Genomic DNA, 11,647 nt, shown 5'->3' on the forward strand with positions numbered 1-11,647 from the left:
CACGGGGACATTCCAAGGGAACAGCCCGTCCCGGGGCAGCCCCAGGCCCGAGGCACAGCGAGGCAGAGCGAGAGGCTCTTGCCAAGAGGGCGGGCGAGGCTCCTCCGCTCCCCGGGGCTCTCGAGTTCACGTTGGCAGAGCGGAGGCAGCGCAGTGGAAATTTCCATCGTTGCTGCATCACGAGTTGGTAGCGGCGCCAGGAGGAGGAGCGTGAGACGGGAACCATTCTGAGGGCTGCGGTCACGAAAGGCTCAGGCTGGGATAATCCCCGCGCCGGTTCTCCTGCTCAGCCCCCACCCCGGGGCCCAGGACTGAAAAGACGCATTAGTAGGGCACTGGGTCAGCCCGAGGAGCTGCTGCTCCTGGGTTGCAAAAGTATTGCAAGGCAGTTTATGTCTAAGGCAGATTTGCCATGAGCTCAATTCTGCCACAGCAGCCAAGCTGCTTAGTAGAGCTCGTCTCACTTCATCATTTTATGTGCAAATGTTATGGAGTGCCCACCTGACACTTCCCCCAGATGATCGTCATTCGACAAGCAAAAAATACAAGTGGAGAGAGGCTGTTTAGGTTTTGCATCGATAAGACCCTCATCTGTCAGTTTTAAGTCACAAGCTGTAAATTTACTACTTAATACTAAAAAAACCTTTATAACAAAGTTTTTAAAATGAGGCTTTCAAGCGAATTTTGTTTCAAGCTACTGACCTGGAAACTTAGGGATTAAGTCATACTTCAGTGATAAGTAACCTACTTCCTTGCCTTTCGACACTGGTGGCACTGGGCAAAGGAAATGCTGCAGAGCCAATTAAAAAAATAAAGCAATACTTTGCCAACTGCAGTTTTAAACTTAAGTGTGGTAGTTTCAAGCCTTCAGCTGAAGTTCTCACAACAGTGAACGATCACAAAATACTGTCAAGTGATAGAACTCCACAGAAAAGGAGGAACCAATTATGAGGCAGATTAGGCTGTGTTAAAGAACATCACAAGCTGAGCCTCAGAGGGAAACAATCACCAAGGGCTAAGCACAGACTAAGCAAAAAAGATCTTAAGTATAAAAGTAGTAGTCGGACTTGGGTTTAAAATAACCTAGAAAGAATCTTGTAGACTCAACCTGGAACATATTAAGCTGTAATTAAGCATTGTTAAACTTGAAACTCATCATTGTTACTGATAAACAAGTGAGAGGAAGGAACTAAAAGTTAGCATTAACTGGAATTTTAATAACTGTACTTGAAAGCATTAAGCACTTTAACCCCAGGATCAGGTATTATTCCAGCTCTGCTCATCAAGGAAATGCTGTTGCTTTGCTCAGCATGGGCAGTGCTTTTAGATTAATCATTTGCACATATTAGAAGTCTTAAAAAAAATAAAAAAATCCATGAAACACATTCCTGGATCAACAGCCCACATCCCTCCGCCCGCTTCCGTAAAGAAATCACTGCTCAATACCGGTTTAAGTATAATTTGAAGTTTTAATACTAAGATCTTCCCGTTTCTCTGAAGCTCAGAAGCCTGCATGCTAACTCACAAGGCCTGGCAGCTGTGGGTACACGACACTCAAGCCTGGTCTGCACATATGCTCGTGTGAAGGCGACGGGTTACGGTGCTGCAGAAGCTTCCTACGCTCGTAGCAGCTCGTTAGCAACACCACTACAGAGTTTTGATCTTCTCCAAGAACTGGCCCTACGCTAGCTGAGACAAGGAAGAACAGTTTCCAACACTTATCTTAAAAGCCAGCCTGAATTTTCTTCCCCCTCGAAGCAGAGCCTGCCATGCTAAGCGATCTAGCCCAATCAAGGCAAGGCTGGTTTTTGTATAAGCTTAAATGTTTAATCAGACACAGTTGAGAAACCTTTCTAGAATTTAATATAAAAACATTTTGACATTCCATTAATGTAAAGTTGTGCACATGTTGAGAAAATTGTCATCTGAAAGAAAATTCGGTCTTCAAATATCTTTATTGGAAGGCCATGCACTGCCTTCTGGTACTGTATTTCAAATCACTGTACATTTACTTTGAAAACACTGTCTGCATTTTCTAGTACAAAAAACTAAAAATTGTTTCAGGAATGTAGAGAAATATTCAACTTAAATAGCGAAAAAGTGCACCATAATTACTGCTGCACTGCAGTCATTTCTGCATTTCCCATTTTCTTAAATAACTATCCTGTTTTTCGATAACACACAATATAAAGAGCAATTATGAAAAAAAACTGAGACATTTAAATTACACTAAGTTATTGAGAATAACTTGTGGGCATGGGGTAACCTATCATAGGAGCAGCACCAGTGGCAGGGTAGGCGTACTGCTGCTGGTTCATGCCATTGTGCATGTTGGCAATGTTGGAGCCGTACTGCTGCTCGTAGCCGTTCTGGTACGCTCCCGCGGGGTTACCGCCCGCCCTGAAGCCAGCCTGCATCCCTGCGGCCGCAAAGCCGTTCCCAAAGGGAGTTCCATTGCTGAAACTCTGGGCGCTGTAGGCCCCGTTCTGAGTTTTGGTTCCGAAGTCTCTCTTGCCTAGCGCACCATAGGTTCTCTCAAAGTTCTCCCTCTCTCTAAAGCTACTAAATCCACCCCTTTTGCCCGCTGAGTATCTGTCACGGCGATCCCCTCGGGAGCGACCTGGTGAGAGAGACAAGAGTTACACGGATTACAGAGGCTGCCTGAGTTCAGCTCAGCGCGTTTCCTTTCCTGGCCCAGCCGTGCAGATCTACTCTGAGGACAGTCACACACTCTCTCTGTACCAAGAGTGGTGGCATCCAGGCAAAATGTCACTTTCACCTTGCCTGCAGGACACTTGGGTCCATCCACCTTTCCAAGCCATAAAGCTGAGCCCACAGGTGTTTTATTTCTGACCAAATCAGAAGTGCCTCTTTGGCCAGGAGTAGCCATAAGCGTTCCACAGCACGAGCTGGGAGCACATCTGGGTGTTGTTTCTTGTTAGTGCTGTTTATAAATACCTTCTGAGGTCACCATAACTGGTAACTAAACCACCTTCCACATCCATTTTGGAGAGAGGCTGGAGGTGGAATCTGAATTTCCTTTTTGTTTTGAGAGGAAAGCTACGCACACCAAGATCAAGAACAGCGCTTACCTGACCCTCTGTCTTCAATCAGCTGGAGCAATTTGGGGTTGATGGCTTGATTAGCCTCCCGAAGCACAGAGATGAGGTCATTTACTTGCTTAATATTGTTAGGAGTAAAGAATGTGTATGCTGTGCCTGTTTTGGTACTGCGGGCAGTTCGTCCAATTCGGTGGATATAGTCCTCTGAGGAGTTAGGGTAGTCATAATTGATGACAAATTTCACATCTTCCACATCTGTAAAGTGTTGCAGTGTGGCAAAAAGCGAAGTACAAAGTTTTGCACACCACAACAGCCAAATCGAAGATAAACATTAGACAAGAGTATTTTAAAGAGAATAATGGCTGCAAAGAACAGTGTTAGAATCATCCATTTCTGCAAGAGTATTGTGGAAGAGAAAGTAATGCACACTCCGTCTGATCCCGTCTCATCACCCACCCTGTGAGCCAAAACCTTACCATAAGGAGTATGCATTTGCTTGTCATTCCCAACTCAAGAGTCCCCTTTACAAATCATCAAGTGACATCTGAAAGCTTCTTGCAGTAGGGCCACTAAATCTCACAGCAGCCTCTTCATGTGCTCATTTGAGGACCTTAGAGTAAAAACATACAAGGTCCTTCACATACACACTCATTAGAAGCTCAAAAAAAAAATGGGCCACACTGCTCGTCTTGCCAAGACCTTTGAACCGCAGCTGCAAGAAAAACATACCTGTCCCCCCAAAGTCACCAAGTTGTTTTTATGCACTGTGTCTCGTCTAGGCAAGCGCTTCCAAGAAGCCAGGGTTCACTTGAGAATGTGTCTCTCTCTGGCAGGTCTCGACATGACGACTATGTATAGGTGGAGGAACTTCGACTTTCAAAGGCATTGAAAAGCCATTGCTTTCCTGCCCCACTTGTTAAAGTGAGAGGTGTGGACTTTTATTCTCAGATTTCATGTGCCAGTACTCACCAATTTGCACAAGGCTTAGTACGTTTTAAAAGCTGCTCTCTCCATTTCATGGTTGAAAAAAATTTCATTGAACATTGAAGTTTAAAATTATGTCCTTCAACATTTCAAAAAAACTCACTGAAATTCAAAGACCCACAGATCACAGCAAACAGTATGCACAAAACTAACAGTACTGCACCATGGCAAATCATGCAAAGCATGGAGAGAAGAGAAATACCAGGGCAAAGTGAACTGTGAATGAAACTGCTTATTTCATGAGAGAACAGTTTATGGGGTAGTAGTTTAAAGGATGATCTTTGCCTTTTGAAGATTACTGGCACACAATGCTCTCAGCTTTCACCTCTCTATTTGACTGGAAGCAGCCAGCCGATCATTTCCACTAGTCCTCCATCCCCCTCGAGTCCTCCGATTGTCATGCCTAGGCCTTGCCACAAAGACTGCACCTTTATGTGAAGAAAACTTAGAAAAATGCAGAGGTTAAAGAAAGCAATAGACTTTCTTTAAAAGCTTTGGGCAACTGGCATTACGAGTTTTACTAACCTAGACCTCTGGATGCAACATCTGTAGCAATCAGGATTGGTGCTTTCCCATGTTTGAATTCTGTAACACAAGAAAAGAACCAGTTTCTCCCTTCAGTAACACACATCAGACGCTCTGCAGGAATGCTCTGCAGGAATTCCTGAAATACTCACCATTTAGAACCCAGTCCCGCTCCTGCTGACTTTTGTCACCATGAATACCCATCGCTGGCCACCTGAAAATACAGAATGTGATTGACCCAAGACCTTCAGTGGGTTCAGTAGTCAAAGTCAGTCTGAGAGCTGTAACCGATGCCTGGTGTCACTGCATTTGACAGTTTTGACACCACAGTTAAGAACCAAGAGCCCACTCAGACTGCTCAAGGTGGCTCAGTGAAGTCCCAGCTGTTACTCACCCATCTCTCCTCATCTTCCTGGTAAGATCATCACAACGCCTTTTGGTTTCCACAAAAACAATTGTTTTGTTTTCCTTCTCGCTCATGATTTCTTCCATCAAACGAATGAGCCTGTTATGAAGAGATGATGGTTGGACTTCAGATTGATTTAACTGGTGTCAAAAGTCCATCAAGACAAATTCAGTTCACAGTTCAGAAGCTAGAACTGACCATTAGAAAACAATGAATGCTCTGCCTCCACACACCACTTACTTGTCATCTTTCTCTACGTCGTGACACACATCCACAATCTGCAGGATGTTGTGGTTTGCACTGAGTTCCAGTGCACCAATGTTGATGTGCACATATTCTTTCAGGAAATCTTCAGCCAGCTGCCTCACTTCCTTGGGCCATGTGGCACTCCACATCAGGGTCTGCCTGTCAGGCTGGAGAAGGATTAGGTCAGTACAAGATCAACATACAGCAGGGGTCAAAGGCCAAACCAAAGAAAAAAAATCTGCCCAGGCAAGTGTGAGAAAGTTAATTGCACTGCCCTTGCTTTAATAAGCACAGGGGCATTTGTTTATGCAATAATAATAAATGCATGAGTAATTTATACTCACTCTAATCTGATCCACAATTTTTCTGATCTGCGGTTCAAATCCCATGTCAAGCATCCTGTCAGCTTCATCAAGGACAAGGTAAGTACACCTCCTGAGATTGGTCTTTCCAGCTTCTAAGAAGTCTATAAGTCTTCCAGGTGTTGCAATGCAGATTTCCACACCTATAAACCAGCAGCCCAGTCAGCTGGAGCAGCTTTCCCATGACCTCAGACAGACCTGCCCCAGGGCTGATCCATACCTCTCTCCAGGTCCCGGATCTGTGGTCCCTTGGGAGCTCCTCCATAGATACACGTGGACTTCAAGCGGCACGCTCTGCTGTACTCGGCAGCCACCTGCTGCACCTGCTGGGCCAGCTCACGGGTCGGGGCCAGCACAAGGCACTGCAAACAACACGCCCAGCTTTTAGTCCAGTACCCACTGGAAGGTGGGAGTCTGACACTAGTTTTGAGTGCAAAGTTTGTCACATATTCCTTTGGTGCCGGAAGGAGTGGATTTGAAGAGGCCAGACCAGCAAGACAAGTTACCTGACATCTCAACTGCCACCAAGCACTGACCTATGCCACGTGCAAAGACACCTGAAAGTCACTGGCTTCCAGGGGATAGCAATTTCCAAAATGGAACATCTAGCCCTGCTCTACACTATTTTTAGGACAATCCAATCAGAGCTTATAGAATCTTCTTGGGAGACTACACAACAGGGAATCCCTTCAGTCGTGTACAGGAACACACTGCAGCTATGCACTCTCACGAGCATAGACAATTTGGACTGTAAAAATCACAGTCACATTCCCTAAAAGTTAAGATCCCCTTCCATTTAGGAATACTCACAATGGGTCCATCTCCTCGCTCCAGGAATGGCTGGTGATTTATATGCACAATGGCAGGCAGTAAGTACTGTTTGGAAGAAAGAAGAGTCTCATTACAATCTCTTTCCAGAAGTGTTCAGCCTGCACTAAGGCAGGCCACACTACCACTGCTGAAGTCCAGCAGCATTCCAGGCTACAATCAAAACTTACAGAGAGAGTTTTCCCTGATCCAGTCTGTGCCACTCCGACCATATCCAATCCACTCAACGCAACAGGCCAACCTTGTGCTTGAATAGCAGTTGGTTCAGTGAAGTTCTGCCTCTGAATTACTTCCATAACATTTGCTTTAAGAGAAAATTGAAATAGATTAACTTATATGTTGCCCTAATCAAGCCTGAAGGACAAGCAGTTCTGTGAAACAGTAAGCTGGTCTTCACTTACCAGGGAAGTTTGCTTCATAAAAGTTGATAATTGGTTTTGGACAGTTATGGCCCCTAACAGTGATCTCTTTGCTCGCTCTGTACTGCTCAACTTCTTGCTGCAAAACAAAACATCTATTATTGGAAATCAGCTTGGATACCAAGGTTACATTTGAAGTTAGCCCATGTGAGCTTGCTGGGCCTCATGACCCTCACTGTGTTTGCGCTTTCTGTTTACTTTTGCCGGAGTCAGACTGGGTACGTACCTGAGTACGTCTAACTACATCAGGATGTTCTTGATAGAAGTTCTTCTCGAATTTGGGCAGCTCATCTAAATTCCATTTCTTTTTTGTAAGTTTTTCCCCAGGGTTTCCAAATTTCTTTCCAGACAGAGGTCCACCTCTACTTCCTCCAAAACGGGGGGCTCCAAACCTAGGGAGAAAGAATGTAACGTAGAATCCAAGAGAAACATTTTGGTGTTCTTACAGGAGTTCACCACCATTTTTGTGGTTCACCCCTGTAACTTTACAATTTGGATGTATAATCCCTACCTACTTTAAGATATTGAAACTTTAAAAAACATACTTTAAGCTGCAGATGCCACAACCTGCCTCCCTACAATTCTCATTCAGAAGCTAAGGTAACGTATCTTTGCATTTTCCATAAAATGCAATCAGAAGGCAAGTTACAACAGGCAAGGCAAGGCCACAAAACCTTTGCATTACCCCGTGATCAAAATGGATTCCCACCCCGTTGACACTCCCTTTGCTTCAGCAGGCAGGGGCAGTTATGAAACACTGGGATAACTTTGCCACAGACCGTTTTTTGTTTCTTTTTGTATCCTGGAAGACACACTTCTCTGAACAACGATATAATATAAGGTTTTATTCACATTTTAGGTTCGGTCCCCGCGTTGGGAGCAGGCAGATCCCCCCCGCCCCGAGGCGCAGCTCGGAGCCGTGCGCTGGATCCGAGCGCGGGGCTCCCTCCCCCGCCCCGATCGCTTCCCAATTTTGGCCGGGCGGGCGTCGGGAGCGAGATCCTTCCCAGCACAACCCAGCGCTCCCCGAGCGGCCGCTGCTTCCTGCCAGCGCTGTTTCCTTTGTCTCTCATTTCTGTCTACGCCACATTTTCCAGCCGCTGCCATTTTAGAGCCGGCGCTGGGCGGGGGGAGGAGGAGGAGGAACAAAGGCAGCAGCAGCACAGCCGGCATTTTGATTCCCCTCAGCCACCGCATGGCGGGGCCGGCCATTAACATCCGCTTACACAACACAAAGCGGAGCCGGCCGGCTCCCGCCGGCCACAGCCCGAGCCTCGGCGGGGGGAAGGGAGCGAGGGGAACCGCCCTACCGAGCGCTCCCCGGGGCTCCGGCACCGCCAACCCACTGACCCACAAACCTGCCGCCCGCCCGCCGCTGTCGGCGGGGGGAATCGGGCTCTGCGGGGGCCATCCGTGCTCGGGGGGTGTCCCCGCAGGAGCGGGGAGCGAGTACTTTCCCCGCACACATATTAAAAAAAAAAAAATAAAAATAAAAAAAAAAATCCCCACCCGCGCCCCCCCTCAGGGCTCTCACACCCGCGGGGCTGCGCTGAGGCGGAGGAACCGAGCCCAGATCGCTCCGCCGCCCACGCTCGGTGGCCTAAAAAAAGCCAGGTCCCCTCCCCCCGCCGGCCCTGGCGGCGGGAGCGCTGAGGGAAGGGCTCGGGGCCCAACGCCCGCCCCGCCGCCATCTTAAACGGCTGAAAAACAACCCCAGAGCCCTGCGGGCGGGCTCAGAGTCCGGACGCTGGCGGCGGCTGGCGCCGCCGGGCCCCCGGACTCACCCTCTGTCCCTGTCGCTGGAATACCCGGGCATGGCGATGGTGGCGGTGGGCGAGGCGATCCCGATCACTTAAAGAAGGTGACGAAGAGTCGGACGCGATCCGACGCCGCTGGCGGGGGCCGCTCACTGTGGGCGCCCGGCCGCGCGGACGCCGGTTATATATGGGGGCCGCGGAGGCTGCCGGGAGCCGGCGCGTGACGCACGCGTGGGCCCCGCCCCCGCCGTTATGTAAGTGGCCCGAGCCGGCCCAGAGGCTCCGCCCCCTTCCGCGTGGGCGCGGCCTCCGCTCGCCCGACTGACCGGCTTTGAGCTCGCGGCCGGAAGTGCCCCCTCCCTTCGGGGGCGGTGCCTGCACTGGCGTCACTGCCCACACCCCCACACTCCCCCCCCCGAGCCTCGTTCTGGCTGAGGGGTCCCGGCCCGAGGGGTCGGGGATGGAGGGGATGGAGATTTCCCCCTCCACAACTGCCACCTTTCGGCCGCCCACCGTGTTTAAAACGCCTCTTGGCTCCTCCTGCAGTTTCTGGCCGGGCAGAGCCAGACCCCTCTGCCCGCAGTGCAGCCCCCCCCCCGGTTCTCACAAATCCATATGTAGTCCATGTGAACTGCTCGTGAAAATCCTCCTGAAAGGGCTGCCACACATAAAGCTCAGGCTCGAGGGGAGCTTGGGCTTTTAACTAATCACTGATACTTCATGTTAGATAAGCCACACGCCCACCTGTGACTTTTGCTCTTGGAAGGCCTCAGATGTGCAGATCTTCACCACTGCGAGCTGGACTCACAGTAACTGAGCATTAAATGCTTCCTAGTTCTTTTAGAATGCTCCCCGTTGCCGTTTATAAATGTTACATATATGTTCTGTAAACAGCTACCAGTGTTATCTTTTGGAATTCCAAGCAGGGCCGGTAACCTGACTCAAAGGTCACCCAGGGAGCTGCGGTGAGGGCAGGCTGTGCTGGACAGATAAAAACATTCAATACCCCCAATGGACACCGAGTTTTGCACCTGTCTGGCTTTGCCAGGTGAGGAACAGCCCAAATGTCCGGGTACCTCAGGCTTTACACACACAAAAATTGAAGTATAAACACCAGCAGCCACCTGTTCCAGGCAGAGAGGGATGGAAACCAAAACAACATAAGGAAGAACTGCCATAACAACACTCTCCGTTTATATCCTCCCACCTTCTAGCAATCCGAGATTTGAGGCTTTTCTGAGACAAAAATAACTGCATCTGATGGCCATTTCTTCACATTTTGGTTCTATTTATGCCCTCAGCTTCTAAGATACCATGACAATGTGTTTCAGTTTGACTGTACGCGACCTGAAAAACATTTACTTTCATTTTCAACAGATTGCCACGTAAGAAAAAAGGGCACGATTCAACATGAGTTATTAGAAATGCTAATGATTGTCTATTTATTTATACCCTTTGTGGGCATTAATACCTTGTAACTCACCTTCTCTACAAACCAAAGCTGAAGTCTAATTTTTCCTCTTTTTTAAAAGCAATTCCACATTTCTAAGTATCTTTCCCATTTTCTCTTTATTGACAAGAAATTCGCAATGTTTATGCTCTGGACCCCGTACAGATTCACATAACGACAGTATAAAGATATTTTCGATCTGTTGTGTGTTATTTCCTAACGATTTTTTTTTCTTTTTTTGATTCTTGCTAAGAACAGAGCAAGGTTTGCAAAGACTGGATGTTTCCACGACATCTTCCTCGAACAGAACACTTCAGTCAGGCTTATCTTTGTTTATGAACAGCCACAGCTGCTCTCCCTTCAGCAACTTGGAATTCCACCTCTTTTTCTTGTTATTAACTTCTTATCTTAGTAGGCTCCGATTTGACGACCAGTTTTGTTAATACTATCCCTGCAAATTTCTAACAGAGGAACTTCCCCAATTTTTTTCAGGATGGACTTCACGGATTTAATAAGGCTTTTGAAAGATTTTTCTCCCCAAATGCTTCTTTTAACACTCTATACCCACTGACCCTACAGACTTCCTGTTTCTGAGGAGTCTGAAAAAGGTTTTTGCAAAGGCTCCAAAATAACAGATTATCTGAGTTTTTCTTGTTCTGTTACATTAATTTAACACAGCTAATTTCATTTTTGTGTGTGTGTGTGTGTATAAGGTGGCTCTGTTTCTGTGCTGTTTAATCTTTCACAGGTTTTAAAGAATTGAAAAGTCTAAACAAAAACCTCGCCTCTGCCTTGCCCGCTCACATTTGGTCTGCAAGGAACTCCTTTCGATTTCCTTTGTAAAAAACTTCCTCGTTTTTCTGTTCCACCCAAGTTAAACACCAGCACTCTTCCTGTTTTCTCTTCCTAATTTGAGCCTAATTCTCTGTTTACAGAGCTGTGTGTGTATCAAACTGCAGTCCATGTTTAGTTTAGCCTCACAGCACTGATACGTGTTTGCTTACCTGCACAAAAGCTCTTTTGTGTTCCTAAGGTGATGTGTGGATTTGGATTTATATCTCCACGCGACAGCCGGGGGGCTGCTGGAGCTCACATCGCTGAGCTTTATTTGCTGCCAGTCATTGTTCTCACATTCATAATTGTGATCTCAGCTGCTTCTCTCACGCTCCAGGACTTTAAGGACAAAGAGCACCATTTTTTCCTAGACTTGATGCAACACGGAAATTCCAGAATTCCTAAGGAGAATGTGGAATACTGTTGCTCAGTGAGGAAGATAACATGCTTTTCACCTACTCAAAAACCTGTATACTAAGAGCTAATAGAATGAGTTTCGCTAAGTAAACCGTTCTAAAACTTGTTTTTTAATGAGGGTTTTAACACTCCTTCCATGCACAGAAGCCATAAAAACCTGGATTACCGGACGATTAACACCAAACCCCCGGTCATGGACATAGCGGCCGGCAAAGGCCCCAGGTCAGGGCCGCAAGGTCAAGCGCTGGAACCTTCGCCAGACCGGCCTCTCCCTACCTATTTCACCGAAAAAACGCCCACAGCCGCCTCGCTTCAGGTGACGGAGGCGGGACCGCCTGGCACCCCCCACACGCACCG

General features: G+C 47.5%; 1 protein-coding gene across 2 annotated transcripts; it reads right to left on the reverse strand.

Annotated features, from left to right (window-relative positions):
- Positions 1 to 1,449: 1,449 nt before the first annotated feature.
- On the reverse strand, positions 1,450 to 8,761 carry DDX5 (DEAD-box helicase 5). 2 transcript variants are annotated; one of them, XM_027900343.1, is made up of 13 exons: positions 8,641 to 8,761; positions 7,059 to 7,224; positions 6,815 to 6,911; positions 6,584 to 6,717; positions 6,396 to 6,461; positions 5,806 to 5,947; positions 5,568 to 5,728; positions 5,218 to 5,390; positions 4,966 to 5,076; positions 4,724 to 4,785; positions 4,572 to 4,631; positions 3,093 to 3,317; positions 1,450 to 2,620 (listed from the first exon to the last, which is right to left on the reverse strand). In XM_027900343.1, exons 1-13 carry the CDS (start codon positions 8,646 to 8,648, stop codon positions 2,235 to 2,237), a joined length of 1,791 nt encoding a protein of 596 aa, XP_027756144.1. In that variant the 5' UTR covers positions 8,649 to 8,761; the 3' UTR covers positions 1,450 to 2,234. The 2 variants fall into 2 exon arrangements, with proteins under 2 accessions (XP_027756144.1, XP_027756143.1); XM_027900342.1 differs by having other exon boundaries at positions 8,617 to 8,758.
- Positions 8,762 to 11,647: the final 2,886 nt, after the last annotated feature.

Source organism: Empidonax traillii, unplaced genomic scaffold, assembly GCF_003031625.1.
Source record: "Empidonax traillii isolate 1590-97213 ecotype Southwest subspecies unplaced genomic scaffold, ASM303162v1 scaffold718:size422569, whole genome shotgun sequence".
In the NCBI taxonomy this organism is placed as follows: Eukaryota; Metazoa; Chordata; class Aves; order Passeriformes; family Tyrannidae; genus Empidonax; species Empidonax traillii.